General features: G+C 37.3%; 1 protein-coding gene across 1 annotated transcript in view; it reads left to right on the top strand.

Annotated features, from left to right (window-relative positions):
- abl1 (ABL proto-oncogene 1, non-receptor tyrosine kinase) overlaps window positions 1–17,020 on the top strand; it is a 48,266-nt gene that overhangs the window by 1,664 nt on the left and 29,582 nt on the right. The window contains exon 2 of the mRNA XM_015380610.1: window positions 1,136–1,518. Coding sequence (XP_015236096.1) covers window positions 1,392–1,518 — 127 coding nt within the window. The 5' untranslated portion in view covers window positions 1,136–1,391. The remainder of the gene's footprint in view (window positions 1–1,135; window positions 1,519–17,020) is intronic.

The raw sequence follows: 17,020 nt of genomic DNA, 5'->3' as shown, positions 1-17,020 counted from the left end.
ACATTAAAAGTTCTGAAAAAAAATTTTTTCAGAGTCATTTTGCTGTTTAACAAATGTTTTTTTTTTTGGTGCATTTGTGTTTGAGTTTTTTTGAAAGAATTACAGCAAATCAGGTTGAGTATTTAAAATCTTTGTCACTTTTATCTTTATGGATATAAATTCGAAACAACAATGTGACTACAGCTTTATGGTCATAGTCCTTCCAAACCTATAGGACTTAAAAAATGTAGCATTTCTAACCTTTATCTTAATTAAATGATTATTAAGCAGATGACTTGATTATCTTCTTGATGAAAGGGGCCTACAAATGTAATGTGTCTATAAATCCTCCACATGAAACTAACTGTATAACTAGAATAAGGAAATTGTCTTTTATGGCCTGTTTGTTTTTTGTTTAATTAGACATTTTTGAGCCTGAAAATAATTTATTGTCATTATAGTTTTGGAATATCCTAGATCAGTGGTTCTCAACTCTGGTTCTAGGTGTCTCTTTGCTGCCACACATCTGATTTAGTTTGTTTTTCTTTGTTTTGTTTTTTTTTCTCAATTCGGTGAACACATTTCATTCAAGTTTGCAGCAACAGAATTACATCTCAAACATGCAGTGGTCCATGAGGACCAGAATAAGAACCAGTGCCAAACATTCATATTTTTAGCTAACAACGTCTTTCTGCTTCCTCCTGTTATTTTCTTCAAAGTTTACCATTACTATAGTTAAAGTATCGTCAAGGAGATGCCAGAGAACGTTTTGGAGTTTCCTGACTTTTCCCTAGCTGTATGCATCATAGAGTATATCCCACTTGTTGCTGTGCACTTGCTGTAAGTTGATTGAAAGATGACTTATAAAATGTCAACATACTTTGTTAAACTTGCAGTGAAGAGGAATTTTACTTCCTGGAATATTTCCAGTAAAAAAAAAAAAAAAACAATGTTCAGGCATGGATGTCACTCTAATCTAGGCAACTGTGTTTTAAAACCACATCCAGCAAGCTACCATGCTGGATAATGTAAAATTATTTTTGTTTTTTGAATTCAGATAAATATGTTTTTCTGGTTAAGTTGCTTTGATGCAGCAAATGATTTCCCCTTTATTGATATAACTGCTGAGTCGTAAATCCTCTTATTTTTCTTTCAGATTCCCCTGAAATGTCTTGTTTTCTGTTGTAAAGCACAGACACTCCTCTAATGTGTGACACGCGGAGACATACTGGTGTAACTTTGATCTGCTCAGGTGACCTGAATCACCCGTTCTCTCAGAAGGGACATTCTGAGCCTGGGAAAGGGTCTCCTGTGTTCCCCTGATCCTCTGCTTGTCTGATACCAAACTGTCGAAGGGGGAACAACTGATACCAGCTTGGATAGTCCCGGCTGCAGCCTGGCACCCTGCCCTTATGGGGCAGCAGCCGGGGAAATTTGTAGGGGACCAGAGGAGACCCAGTTTGCCTGCTTTCATCAAGGGGGGAAAGAGAGACTCAACACGCCATGTGAGCCAGCCCTGCAATGTTTTCGATAGACACGGTAAGATCAGAACATTATACAAGAGTCTAAAGCCTGAAATTGTTTGCAAACATAAACATCCAGTCGATGTCTGTAAGTTTTATGCTTCACGTTTGCATAAGTCTACAGTCACATACTTAAACAGCAAACTGTTTTATAATGACACAATTGACTATCCTTGCACATTTTGTTTGCAGTTACTGTGATATCTCACCAAAACAGATCCAGCATTGTGGGGGACCATATATGATCATTTTTGTAACGGCATTCCCACATGGAAACCTTTCAAACTTAGTGTGTACATGCAAACCGTGTCTTTGTTTTTAAACAGTGACGTCATAGCTCCAGCTGTAGCATTCGCCTCTTTGCCGCCATGTTGCACTGTTTACCTTGTATTAGCTGTCTGCACGTGCCTGATGTTTTTGTCAGAGGTTTTAGTGTGGTTTCAGTGTCACCAAAGGGCCAGGCTTATGTGTTACAGCATCTTTAGTTGTGTTTAGTTGTTGCAATTATTTCCTAACCGATAATTAAAATATAAATTTTTTCATGTTAGTGTAGAATAGGCCTAATGCTGATGAGGATTCTCAGTCATCCAGGTCATAGTCATTCCCTAAAATTTAAAAAAACAATCCACTGGACTTGTTTTCCAAGATTTGAAGACGTTTCGCTACCCCTCCAGGAAGCTTTCTCAATTCAAATATCTGGCCTAAATAGCCTGAATAGGCCTAAAGTTTTGCACCCAGATAATAAGAATCCACTCAGGCCACATTTATATACAGATTCATGGTGGTGAAAAGATAGAAAATTGGCGTTCTGGCTGCCATGACCAAGTTTGATATGAGTCGCATCTGCCTGCGATGTGACTGGAGCGTTAGTTCCATTGTACCTTGACTTGATGCACACAAGTTATATTTAGATTTAGGCTTGAATGAAGAACATTTTTAATCAGAAGAAAGGTTTAGCTAATTTTATTATCTTAAGTTTTAAAGCAAATATTGCAAATTTAGAGTTGTGCGCTGAAATGTTTCCCTCCTTTTGGTCGTCCATTGATTTTCTTATGTTTACTTTTGATGCATTATTTTAGTTTCTGAAAGACAAACTGTTTTTAGTTTAGTTTTTAGTAAATTTAATAAAATAATTCAACAAACATATCGCAATAACAGGTTTTCTCATCATTGTGCAGCCCACAGTATTATTTGAGTGACACATCTAACCTCAGTTTGCAGCCAAGAGCACAATTAAGCTGCTAAAATAACTTCCATGGGTTAATAAAGGTAGCAAACCTTATTCTTTTTCTGTTGAAACCTGACACTAAGATCCTCCTGAAGAGCAATAGAAGTGTAAGTCACGTATAACTAGGGCTGAGAGACGTTAAATCTGCAATAAATGTATGTTATGATTCAATGAATTACCCCAGTTCTGCTACAGTCAGCTGCCTAACTTCACTCCCGTCAGTGTTTTGTTTGAGTGATTTATTTTATAGTTTTCTATTGCATTCGCAGAGTCTCTTTAACCTTGAAGTACTGCTTTCCCATATTATCAGCTTTTCATATTTAGTGACACAGCAGGCTTAAAGCCTCAGTGTGCCCTGCAAAGCTATAAAATGATGCCAAACATTTTAAATCTTACCTGGAGATGATATTAGTTAAATTTGTTTGGATGTTTTACTATAAGCCCTTTTGTTAGAGCTTCAGTGTTATTTCTGTTATAATGCTTATTTTTTTAAAGCTGGGAGGGTATAGCAAGCAGACAGTAAGGTTACAGCTATTCCTTCACTCTCCAATAAATTCACTGAAGACTGTCGTTTATAATTCATCCTTGATTAAAGATGACTAAAGATAATATCCGCTGCAATAGGGTTTCACTTCTAATTAGAATTTTTCCATTTTTTAAAATTAAGTAATTAGTTGATTGTTGTACCTGTCAAACTGATGTTTATATAAATGTATAGATCAATTTAAATTTTCATCAGCATGTGCTAACAAATTTTGGCTGGAGGAGGTGGACGGTAAAACTTGTCTGAGCGGTCTATTATGTCATGACTTGTGGAGAGCATGCTTTACAGATCCGCTAAAAACGAGCCCTGTAAAAATCTGACAAGTAATAGCACAGCCTTGCTCAGGAACTGTTCAATGTTTGGACTATATAGTTGGACTGCTTGTGAGTGTGGCATCTCATGGATGCATTGGCTGCTGCATGTAGGGGTGCAGAAAACAAGTGAGCAACTGGCTTGAAACTTATTTGCCTAACTGTCTTCAGGTCATAAACGGTCAAAGAACGATTGAATAGATACTCTACTTTGCCAAAGGCATTTGTTCAGCCATCCAAACAATTAAAATCGGCAGTAGAGCTGAGTGGTATGGCCTAAAAATAAAATCTCTTATTCTTTTTATTTTAATTCAATTAGCAATTTTTTTTTTCAGATCCCCCCCAATCATAGCAGTCAGTTTTCCCCGGTGTTGCTATGAGACCCATGTTGACATGTTTATTTTCCCCTCCCGACAAAAAAAAACAAACAAAACCACCTGCAGTTGCCGCACTCCGGAAAACCGCAACAACGGCGAAGAACTTTGAGCTCTGAAATTCCAAACAACAGATAATTTTATTCCTTTTTTTGAGAACAAACCTCTCACTCACCTGTAGTTACGATGTAATTTCCTGTTTCGTGTGACGCTGTCGCTTTCCAAACTGCAGCCTGAGAGTAACACTGCAGCGACAGAAACTCCGGGGAAACAAAAAAAATCTATTAAAATTTTTTTTTTATTACAAAAAATCAAAATGAATTCATTGAATTGTTTTTTTTTTTTTTCTGGGCCTTAGTACAGACTGTTTTGACAAATATTTGTGAAAGAACGTGTCACTGTGCAACAAGTTCAGTCCATCATGAACTTTTAGTGCTTTGTTAGTAGATTACATAAAAGAAGCATAGTGTGCAGAGGTCAATCACTTTATGCAATGTCAATTGCTGCATATTTTCAAACTTTATATAGCAGTCAAGTTTGCCTGTACACCAGTTTGTGGAGAGTTTCATGGAATGGGTTTTAAAGGCTGAACAGCTGCATCCAGGCCATACTTCCCAGAGTGCAATGCAAAAGTTCGGGTGCAGTTGTTTAAAGTAAGCCGTTACTGGACTAGAGAAAAGGAGGCACATTCTCTGCACTGATAAATCATGCTTACCTATCGGACAATCTGATTGTAGAGTGAGTCTGGATTTGGAGGTTGCCAGGCAACGGTGCTGGTCTGACTGTATTGGGTCAAGTGTAAAGTCTGGTGGATTTGGGATGATGTGGGGTTATTTTCAGGAGCTAGACTTGGCATTTTAGTTTAAGTGAAAAGACTTCCAAGAGATTTCGTACCATGCTCCAACCATTTTCAGGACAAAAGATTTGGATACAGCCTCCTTTAAAATGACACAAAGCAAAGTGCATAAAGACATAAGGTAGGTGAGGCTGAGCTTTATTGGCCCTCTCAGAGTCTGGACCTCAGCTTGATGGAACATATTTGGGATGAAATTGTATGATAACCTGAGTGTCAGGCCTTCTTGTTCATCAGTCCATGACTTTAAAAAATGTTTTTTTTTTGGAGGAAAAAAAAAAGCATCATAAACATGTCTAAACATTGTGGATAGGCACTCCAGAAGAGTTAAAGCTGTTTAAATTTAAATTTAAAAGCAGATTGACCCCTATGGATTATGAATGGGATTCCCCTTAAGTTCATATGCAAGTCAAGGCATGTGAGCAAATACTTTTAGCAGTATAGTGTACATATGTGCTATGCCAGGCATTTCTGAAATTGCTGTTCTTAGATGTTTTGTTCAGATCTACAATAACTTCCCTCCTTTTCCAAATTCAAAGATATATTCCTTTATAAATAACCCTTACGTCAATTAAATAATTTAGATATCAATTTATAAAAACAAACTCCTCCCATCATATATTTTATTTTATAGATATGGAAAGTTGTCAAGAGTCAAGATGTGAAGATATAGAATAGAATCAAAAGGTTTTTCTTGTTTTTCTTTTCACCATCTGGAGAAGAGGAATTTTAATGTGTCCATCCTGAACGGTTGCTTTTTTTCTCATTGATGATCTAAAACCTTTTCCTGTCTGATAACATCTTAGCATCATTTCAAAATGTTAGAATTTCTCCTCAGTTGAACGGGACACTGCTAGTGTTGCCATTGACAGATTTAGTTCAATTCAGAATCACTGTATTAATCCCAAAGGGAAATTAAATGATGTAATTCCCTCCTCCGCTTTTTTCCATAGGTGTTATAGATCTTAATAGCAATGGGCAGGAAGCAGGTAGCAGTTTGTTTTGTACCAGATCTGAAGAAGCCTCTGATGAAAGACACTTTTTGTTTAACAGGCTTCTTTTGTGTAACTTTTTGTTTAACAGGCTTCTGAAGAGGATGTTTGCAGCTGTCCATAATGTTCTTCATTTTCTGAACAATTATTCTTTGTGAAATCTTATTCAGACGTTCCTGAGGAGTTCCTAGAACAGAGCTGGGTTTCTTTTTAAGCTTGTTAAGCTTTTTTAAGTCATTGTCTTTAATGCTGTTACCCCAAATGATAGCAGAAGAGATCATAACATGTTTATAGAAAATATTCAGCATCTTAGGGCAAACACTGAAGGACTCATAAACCCCATTTACACTACCCTTGAAAAACCGATCCATGCCGAGACCGGTCCGAGCTCGGATCAGTTAACCAGGCCGAGCTAGGTTCTGACGACCATTTACACATCACGCTATCTCGGTTCCGAGACTCCTCGCCTCCTAGTGATGATCTGCGGTATTACTGCCAGTATTGAAGGAGGAAATCAAGCAGTTGGTGGCGGTAATGCACCAAAAGTTGTTTGCCAACCACCATAAAACACAAGAAGAAGAAGACGAAGAAGGAGGGAATCAAGCAAATCAAAACTGTGGCGCCCGTCACATTCAGAAAGTTATGCTGGATTATTATTGCTGTACTTCGGTGTTTGCGGAGGGTCAGGCGAAGACGGCAACCTTTCGTGGATGTTTATAGTTGTTTATAGTTGTTGTTCTTCTGTTTTGTGTTAGTTGGCAAGCAACTTCTGGAGGGGCATTACCGCCAACTACTGGAATGGAGTGTGAATCAGGATGTGCAGCCAGACGGAGATGACGCGTTCTGCTCATGCGCTCTTGTTATCAGAGAACCGAGCCAGGGAAAAACCGAGCCGAGCCCAGCTTTGGAACTGGTCTGCAGTTATCTCGGTTCGGTTGTGTCTAGCTTGGTTCAGTTCAGTTTGCTTTCCATTTACACACGATAAGTTATCTCAGTTACTGAGCTCGGACCGGTCTCGGATGGTTTTTCAAGGGTAGTGTAAATGGGGTAATAAGCTTCCTTAGGAAGTACAGTCAGCTTTGTCCCTTCTTGTCACAGTTGGTTCTCCAGTTGAGTTTTAAAGCTCAACACCTTCACTTTTTACCTAATGATGTTAACAGAATTCCCAATGTTCCTGTTTCTTTTGAAATCTACAATCTTTTTTTTTGTTTTGTTTATATGATTGTTTCTTGTCCATGCCACAAAGAGATTCACCAGCTCCCGGTACTCAGTTTCTTGTTAATCTGATTCATTCGAGTAGTGGTGTGCCGATCGATTAGCCACCCATTATAAGCAGAAGATTTTCTTGTAAAAGTATGTGATCGCGATTGTTGATTGCCAAAACCGATCTCCTGTACCTCTTACCTAGCGATCTGCAAAGACTCCAGCTATAGAAGATCTTCCTCTTTCCTTCACACTCCGCAGCCCGACAGCAAATCCTGAACACTGTCATTAAGGGCTGTGTATTTTCACCAAAGTCCTGAATCGATTTGATTTTGAATAATAGAGTTCTAAATCGGTTAATTTCGATTCGATCTGTTTTTACAATAATGAAAGTGGTTCAACTGTGTTTCAAAATACTCATGTCTTTTAATTTTTCCTGTCACATTAAACACAAAGTGCAAACTTGTAAATCAGACAATTTAAACTTGAGATGGGACCCAAACTGTCTCATAAGTGCAAACATGTTTGTGAAAAGTGAAAAACTCTTCATTCCACCTCTTGGCTATATTTGCAGCTGTCAAGCTTTAAGTAAGCTTGAGTGCATCTCTCCTGCTCATTTGAATGTGAACGTCACGCACGTCACTATAAAACTAATTGATCTTATTCCCTAGACATCGATTTTGCAAATATGTAAAAGAAGCGATTCAAAATCGATTAAATCTTTTTTTTTTTTTTTACCCAGCCCTACTGTCATGGGGAACTTTTGTTTTTATACAGTTTGACATTTAATAATGAGCACATGATGGAGTATGATGAGTCGTTGAGGCACACTGCAGGAAAAAAATACTGCAGGTGAAGCAGTGAAGAATTATACTCTCCTACACAAGAATGATGTTCAGGAAAAAACGTAACCAGAAAAATGATTTAATCATGGAGTAAAGGACCAGCAGCTAAAGACTCCCCTCACAAGGTGTAACTATTTCAGGGATGCAGCACTGTTCACCTCCAGCAGACAGTGAAGTCTCACAGCAAGCATCTCCTTAAAGCAGTATGAGTTTAAAACAAATGGATAAATAAGTTTTAGTATATATATATATTAAAGCTGTAAATGGCCCGCTGGGTGGTTGGTATTGAGATCAGCAGCAATACCAGCAAGGCAAAAAAATATCTAATCTAATTCAGATAGCAAAGCCGGAATAGAGCTTATTCAAAGCATGGAGTCAGTTTTTAATTCTTGGGCTAACGGTTTGGTAGGTATTTTCTTTTTATTATTTAAGCCGCATGTTAAGTGCCTAAATCTCTCTAAATCACTACCACAAAACTTGATTGCATTTATAGCCTTATGTTTACACTGCTCAAATCAATGTTGCTTATTTTAATTCTGTGGTTCTATGTTCTTTTTCTTTGTCTTGAATCATGTTTTTGGTTATTATTCCTTCAGATCACCGGTGATCCAGAGATGATGATTATTATTATTCGATAAGCATTTTACTGTTCGGGTAGGGACGTCGGTATCTACGCAGAGATTATATAGTTAGTCACTCAGTCATTGCATTGATCTCTCCATGTGGCTGACTCGCTGCATTCCATTCTGTCACCTCAAAACAACTTTGCTGACCTTCTTCAGCTTCCTGTCACCATCTTTTTACAGTTCTTTTTAATATAGATCGTTTCACTTAAAGCTACAGTGTGTAATAATTACAGGGATATACAGTCAGAAATGTAATATATTATACATAACTATGTTATTTTATCATCATCTACGAGCTCAGCCTCTTAACCTTAATATTTGCGTTGCCTTAGAATTCGTTATTTATAATTACATAGGAGCGGGTCTCGCAGCCATGGAGGCAGACATCTTTGCGCTACGGCAGCGCAGAGCCAACAAACTAGTGATTGCGAGATCGCCAAAATGTCACAACGATGTAGAAAAAATAACGGGTATATTTATTATCTTAAGTCTACATGAAATCTATACCCTACACAGACTAATGAAATACTATCTGTAAAATTATCTATGTAAACAAACCTCATCACTTGAGAAGGTAGGTGATGCTGACGTCGTGGAAGACATTTTGTCCCGTAACGCTCGCCGTACTGTTGGAGGGGAGAAGCGGTGGGGGGAGATGTTCATGTTGCTGCAGTCTGCAGTCTGACCGCTAGATGTCGCTAAAAGTTACACACTGTAGCTTTAAAGAGGCTTATTCACTGTGCAGAAAAATGCAAAAAAAAATGTTGTGATCCCATTTTCCTAGAGCAGGTCTTATTGTAGAGATGTATGAGTCCTCTGCATGTGCATTAAACAAATCCAAAGTTGTTTTCTCTGGTACAGCAGCCGTTGGAGCTTTGGAGGTGTAGAAGCGAGGGAGGTGTGATTCAAATCACCGGTTATTGCCATAAATTCATTTAGCTGTTTTTGTCTGTTGTTTAGCAACAATGAAACTGATGCAACAGCAGAAGGAATGTAAATGGTTACCAAAAGAATACTGGTAAACTCTCTGGACAAATGATATGGATGAAAACCAACTACCAACATTTTAATATCAGGGCAGTAGAGATTAATATTCAACAGTGTCCTGTTGTTTACAAGCACCTGTAACCGTCCATCACCAGTAGGGTGTCAAATTCACATACAAAAATATTGCAAAACACTTAATTCAGCTGTTAAAATGATTTACCACTTGTTTAATTTTTTTTTTTTTGTGGAAAAACTTTCCTCCATAAAGTGGTGTTAGTATTTTAAGCTAATCTATATTTTCAAAGAAAAGTGATTGCCTTTGTAGGAGAAGTTTATCAACTGACCAGCATAAATCTTGTTTAACACAGAGGCATGTGAGTGGAGGTCAGAAGAACATAAGTTTGTTAAAAAGGTCAGCAGTGGTGCATTTTGTTTTCTCTTTCTCTCCACTTTCCCTTGTGATGAACAGGTTAGGCCATTAGAGGGGATGTGAGTCTCAGTGCAAGGGGTGCACCAACAGCTTTATGATTTCTTTTTTTTTTTTCTCTCCCTCTTGTGAGCCTTCACCTGTTAAACCAGCCGCCATGCTGCTTCTCAGGCAGGTTCAGACCTCTGCAGCTGCCTGGTAAAGAGACACAGGCAGAAAAGGGGACAAGCAAAGACCTGTCTGTGTTCTTTTTTGTGAGCTCACTCGCTAGCTAGCACCCATTCTGATATTTAAGAATCATTCATATGTTTCCTGTTTATATTCAGCTGGTTCTAATATTGCATTTGAATAAAATATCAAGCAAGCTATTTTACCTTACCAGACCCAATTCAATTAAAATGTCTGTTATGTTAAACAGTTACTAGTTAATAAATTATATTTTTGCCTAAGAGTCTATGATTGCAGTCTAGTTGCAGGACAATTAGCATCTCAAATATTTTAGTATTGAACAACAGATTGTACCTGTTGCAACAACAAAATGCACAATATCAACAAACTATTCAGATTTTTTGGTTATGCAAAATAAATGTGTTGTGAGAAGCTAACAGTACGTCACTTCTAACAAAACCAGCACCACCCTGAAACATGGCGACGGCAGTCATTCTATGGGAGGCTTGCTTTCCAAATGGAACAAGAGCCTTACTATAAGGATCATTGTTTGTATTTTATGTTTACATTTTATTTTCCAGGAAAAATGCATTAAGATTATTATTGTTCTCCTTTATAGGAATCTGCTGACTAAGATATAAAGTTTAAGAATGTACAAGGAGCAGACAACCCATTACATTTTCTCAGCCTCATTAAGCTTTGCACCATATTAATACTTTAGCAAATCTTTTGCATGATATTGATAAGGCTGACAGTTGTCCGTGTCAAATGTCCTTGATAGGTCTATTAATGTCAAACGTGCATGTGTACTTTAAAGAGCTGTTTTAATGTCTATTACTTTTAAGGTTGTTGTGATGGTACAGTGTTCTTTGTTTTAATTGGATGGATATAAATGAGTCAAACACTTTTGCTAGAACTTAAAGATTACAAATTGGACTGTAATTGCTCATAACCGTGGGATCACCTGATTATGGTGAACCAAAAGCAAAGGCGTGTTCTCACAGAGCAGGACATTTATTTAAGGAAATTTACATTAGAAAACTTTTGTTAAACATTTATGCAATAATCAGACTAGTGTAAAGAAAAAAAGAACAAGTTCAGCGGGCCCTGCAGACTTGTTAATCTTGGATGTTAAACATCACAGCTCAGCAGCAGACTGTGGTTTCAATGCTGTTCATAGAAGTTTAGTTTTATTATTTTTCATAGTGATAAATTGGTAATAATGCTTAAATTTAAAAGGGCCACTTCTATTTATTTTAAAGCCCTCTGATTGTCTTCCAGAACTTGGAACGATCCTAAGGTGTTTGCGGCTAATTTTTATTATACTTAGCTTATTTTGTGAGGATTTAAATGCACTTGATTGAAAAAATTTAAAAGAAAAACAAAGAAATTAAAGGTTCTTTTTTTATTCTGTTCATATACATCTGTCATGTAGATAGCCTTCCACAGACAGTAAATTTTCCTAAGTTTTTTTATTCTCTTAATCCCTTTAAGTATTCATATAACATGTAACCATTTTTTTTTTTCTTTACAGCTATTCCTGTGAAAAGATGCACTGTTTATAATAGAGGCCCTATTTATTTAGCATTGATGATAGTTTATCATAGTTTGGATCTCTTAAGCAAATGTCCTTTTGCTATTTCCTTTTGTGCCACAACACGTTTTATTTAGTTTGTTTTAGGATTGTAATATGCATGTTGTATTTTTTTATTTCATGTATTTGACATGAAGAACAAATAGTGTATATCAGGTATTTACTCCCCCTTCCCAAACATGATTGAACAGCCAAAGTGAGAATTATTGCAGTTGGCTTCTGCTTTATTTTGCATTGAACCCAAGTATTTCTGGGGAAAAAAGATCTTGGGTTGTGTTGCTAAGCCAGCTAGACAAGTTGGGTGGCAGGAAATGCAAAGACCTTTGACATGCCTTTGCTTGATCACAAAAGGTACACTGTTGCTTATTTTCTCCCTTGAGAACTTTAATTTTAGACATATTAAGAAATATTTTTGGAGCGCTGGGTAAGCAAACCATTCAGTATTGTTAATTAACCAAAACTGTGGAGTCAAGGGAGATAAAGTCCCATATTTTAAGTCCTTATATATCAGTCTTGAACTAGGGAATAATCATATGGAAAGAAAAGTCACAGATAGAAATGGCATCAAGCAAGGAATGCATCACACATGGTTCATGGTGCAAACATATCATCGTATCTAAATAAAATTATGGCAGTAGCTGAATACATTAAGGCATCTAAATGTCAGGAGATGCATATTGGCCAAGTTCAAATCGAGCATCACACTAGGAAAATAAAAAAAAGGGATTTAAGTAACTTTTAATGTGGCATGGTTGTTGGGCCAGACTAGTTGGTTTGAGTGTTTCATACATAGATGATCTGTTTTGAATTCCTTTACTTAGAGTTACATACAATGCTCTCAGAAGATGTAAAATATACAACTTCCTGGACAGAAATACCTAAATGATTCCTCCAGTGACACTGTTATTATTTTTTTTTTTTTTTATGCAAATTTTTTTTACACCTTCTATCTAAAAGTACCACAGGGTCCTCCTCTGGCCCCTTTTTTTGTTCCGAAAATATTTTAACACATTAATCTAAAGATAAAAGCAGTAATAAGTAGGTCTGGGTAATTAATCAGCCTTATTGATTAATTGATTGATTTATTTATTTATTTTTTTATTTTTTACCTTTAATTGAGATTTTTTTCCCTACTAATCCTCTCCTTGGGCTTCCATAGTTCGGAGTGACATTAGTTCATCACATTTTCTTAGATGATTACACATAAAAGATAAACTAGCTCACAATGAGACACAACTCATGGCAATGGCAGCATTTTTATAGCTTTAATTTCATTTTCCTTTAAATTAAGCTTAATTTGCTTTTTCCATTTTTGAAATCAACATATGTCATTCGTATTTTATCTCAAGGCTTTTGCACAAGTTACAGTACGCTCACAGTAACTCCCATAAGAAACCTGGTTTTTGCTTCAGGCAGCCAAATGGTCTGCAGGCCAAAATGTGTTGTTTTAACACCCACAGCCCTCTGCACTTTTTTTTTTTTTTTTTTTTATAAAGTACATTTTCCTGTTTCATGATATTTAAAATACTTGAAATTTCAAGCCCTCTGATTATGATAAGTATAAAGTGTGCAATATAATATAAAAACATGTTATTCTGAAGAAGTGGCAGCTTTATTTTCGGTATTTTGCTGTGGTGGTTTGCCATGATAAATTCTGTGTAGCAGAAATCCTGCTTGTCCAGTGAGCATTGATTTTTAACTTTGGCATTCAGATAGCAAAGCCGGAATAGATCTTATTCAAAGCATGGAGTCGTCATGCTTTTTGTCTGTTTTTAAGGCCTTGGCTGATGGTTTGGTAGGGATTTTCTTTGTATTATTTAAGCCACATAACCAGTGCCTGAAATTCACTTTTGAAATTAGGGGAGGAATCTCCCTTTATATGATTAAAAGTGGGTTGATTTAAACATTTTGGGGGGGATTAATAGTTAATGACAACAGATCTTATGTTGTGCTAATCAAACCTCAAATTAATATGTTGCTTTCATTTTCCACCTTTTATCTTCCTAGCTGTTGTTTCAGCTGCTCTCTCTTGCCCTTTCCCTTGCTTGATCTCTTTTTCTCACTGAACTGAGTGGTTAAAAGAAGAATATATTTTTTAGGATGGAATACCTTCCAAAACATTTTTGTAGAAAGTAATCAGTTTTAAGTAGCCTCTTTATTTCATCTTCATGGTGCACTTGTGCATCATTGATAGCTTTTGGCCATGACATTTGTAGCTCAATCTGCCTCACTGTCAAAGTGGCGGTGCAAAGTTGAGGTTTTACAGCTTTGGCTGGTAAAGGGTACGGGATCGTACATTTTAGAGATGGAGCAGCTCATTCCACCAGGAAATTAGCTTGGGTCGGTTAGGTTGCTTAGTAATATTGACGCCTGTCTGCAGTATCCGGGTCAATCCCAACGGCATCGCTTTTGATTTGTGTTGTTTTTTTATAACCTGGTTCCTCTGTTTATACAATGATTTTCGCTTTAGCCAGTGATCCATATTTGGAATGTTTTAAAGCTTAAAGACATTAAATATTATAACCACTGGCTTGCTAGTCAAAAACTAAACTGTGCTCTGAAGCTGCGTTTACACCGGAGGTGTTGGGGGATTCAAAAGTCTATGGGGTCAGCGCCTAAGGGTCCAGCAGCTCATTTGAGCGTCGGGAGCGGCACATCTGATTATTCGACGCTGGAGTTCATCAAAGTGAACTTTTGCCGCTGGACGCCGGACTTTCATCTGGTTTGGTCTGCCGCGGTTTCCGTAGCGTCGTGAACTCGCAGGCGCGCGCTTTCAGGAAATCCTATACACTACTGTTTATGCTCTAAAAACATTCTAAATGACTTTGTTTCGAGTAAATTATGGACGATACCCACTCAGGACACTTGGAATACATTGGCAGAGCAGTATGGAGGAATATTGACACGTTTTTTGTGGACTTTTATGGACCTTTCTGCCTCGGGCACCATAGACCTCCATTATTTGAATGTCAGCAGACAGCAAGAAGCCTCCCAGATCTCCAGATGCATTTGAGATATCAAAAAAGTACTCCAGAGTGTTGTTCAGCATGGGGGTGAGTAGAAAATGAAGGCTAATCATGTTTTGGGTGTACTATTCCTTTAATGTATAATAATAATTAAAAAAATAATGGATGGGTAGCTTTGGCATTTTTTACTATAGATGTGTCTTGGTCCAACTTAGAAACTATAACATTTTAGTGGGGAACAGGTTAATGATATGGACTAACACATTTTTAAAAAAGATTCCTAAACATTACAAGATTTTCATGTTTTTTACATGTTTTTTTGCTTCCTGAAACTCCCAGTGATGACTTTCACCCTCATGCCCTATTATCATACCCTACTCTCTCATCTTCTTTTACATTATAGAAATATTGGATTACTATTTGGATTTAAATGTATCATTCCTGATATTTGCAGGATGATTCTATTTTTTCACTAAACATTTAGTGCAAATATTTCCGATGTCTTTAAGAATTTCTGCTAATGGGACTTAAGGCCATAATGAGGCAAATTATGTCCCAGTAGCAGCACATTTTACCTGATAACATGGCTGATGATTATACATGCATTGACAAAAAGTAAAAATCAATTTGCTGCTCCTTTCTTTTTTTCCAGGATGATTAGATTTAGGATTAAGATGTGAATTAAGTTTAGGTTAGGGTTAAATATGTACTGATAGTGGTTAGTTTTAGGATCATTGTCAGGGTATAGGGCATAGACGGGGTTGAAAAAGACTTAAAATCAATGAGAACAACACATTGTTGTCACTCTATATATAAAGACAAGTGTGTGTGTGTCTGATGAAAAACATTCCTTTTAGTCACTACTTATCTTTTTTTTTTGCTAAAAGTTGAGGAATCTATAGAGTCTAGACACCAGAATCTCTTCCCATGATTCCTCCTTGCTGTGCATGTGTTTCTGTGCGTTTTTGTTGAGCACGCACACGCTGACACACATTCAAAGAGTAACTCTTAGTAATGTTTGCTGAGTCCAGCTGTCAGGCCTCTGGTGGCTTGTCCCCTGACTTGGTTTAACCATGTCTCCACATTTATGGGCATGACATTAGACACTTCATTGCTATTCTATTGTATCCGTGTCATTACATTTATTACTTGGAGTTGTTACATTGCCCTGGGATTTTCCATATGTTTCTCTCATATTAGTTTATTAAATATTGGCCTTGTGCTAAAATATTTGGTACTGTTTGGGATGATTGCTCTGTAATATTTCTGCAGAAGCCTTTTTCTTTCTTGAACACACAATTGTCCCTGGCCAGATGAAACATTACTTTCGATCATCATTTTCCCCCCTCATTAAGTCTTGTCTATGTGGGAAACAATTTCCCCTTTGTTTTCACACTAATTAATGACCAGTCTGAACAGTTAAACAAAGACAGTAAGAGAATTTATAGTTTTACCATATCAGGACCAGCAGTCAGTGCTTAGTTTTTGACTAAATAAAAAGCTGCTGCACTAATTAACACCATTTCATAATTACTTCCAGTCACTGATTGGTTCATGTGACACAAATCAGCAAGGAAATTTAGATTTTTGAACTTTTGCAAAAATCCCACCAGATATATTTTATCGAATTTAAATCTGAAGGTATCTCATAGGTGAGAATCTTGGAGGTATGTTATGGAGGTATGGAGGGACTGTTGTTCTGTTGGAAAGTCCTGCATCTCCTAAGCTGAAGCTGTGTTACTGACTGCATAATCTCAATATCTCCTAGTACATAATTGAATTAAATATACCTTGCAAGCACTAGAGATTTCCTGTTCTTGTGAAATGGTCTCATAGTAAGACTGACCCTTCCCTGTGCTTCACAGTGGGCAAGGTCTTCTAGCCTTTATAGGTTCTTCCTCCTCTCATCATACTGTTAATCCACATGGCCAGAGAGTTCCAATTTGGTCTCTCCAGAGAACAGTTTCCCCAAACCTTTGTGGTCTGACCGTGTGGTTTCTGGCATACTGGAGTCAACTCCCCTCATGCCTTGGAGTTGGCATGAGAACTGACATGGAGGTGTTCTACAACTTTGATATAGTTATTGCCCAGTAGGGGAGGTAAATATGTTGTCTGATTAGATATTATGCGTTCTGTCATATATTGTTTTTGAATACATGCCATAATAGCTGTGTGTTAGAACAACAAATGAAAGTGTGAATTGACCGCACAACCATGACGGAAAATGGTAGAGACGGCTGCCTTGTCCTTGTCCTCATCTTGGACTGAGGGAGGGTTGCAGAAGCTTGAGAGTCCAAACGGCAGATAAACCGGAAACCTTCCAACCCAATGGTTATGTTTAATTTAAAGGTATACTATGCAACCGGTGTTGATTTTCCAGCGAGGCTCCCCCCAGAGGGC

Source organism: Cyprinodon variegatus, unplaced genomic scaffold, assembly GCF_000732505.1.
Source record: "Cyprinodon variegatus isolate N-32 unplaced genomic scaffold, C_variegatus-1.0 Scaffold218, whole genome shotgun sequence".
In the NCBI taxonomy this organism is placed as follows: Eukaryota; Metazoa; Chordata; class Actinopteri; order Cyprinodontiformes; family Cyprinodontidae; genus Cyprinodon; species Cyprinodon variegatus.
Note: the sequence above shows the minus strand (reverse complement) of the source record. Positions and strands in the feature narration are given on the sequence as shown.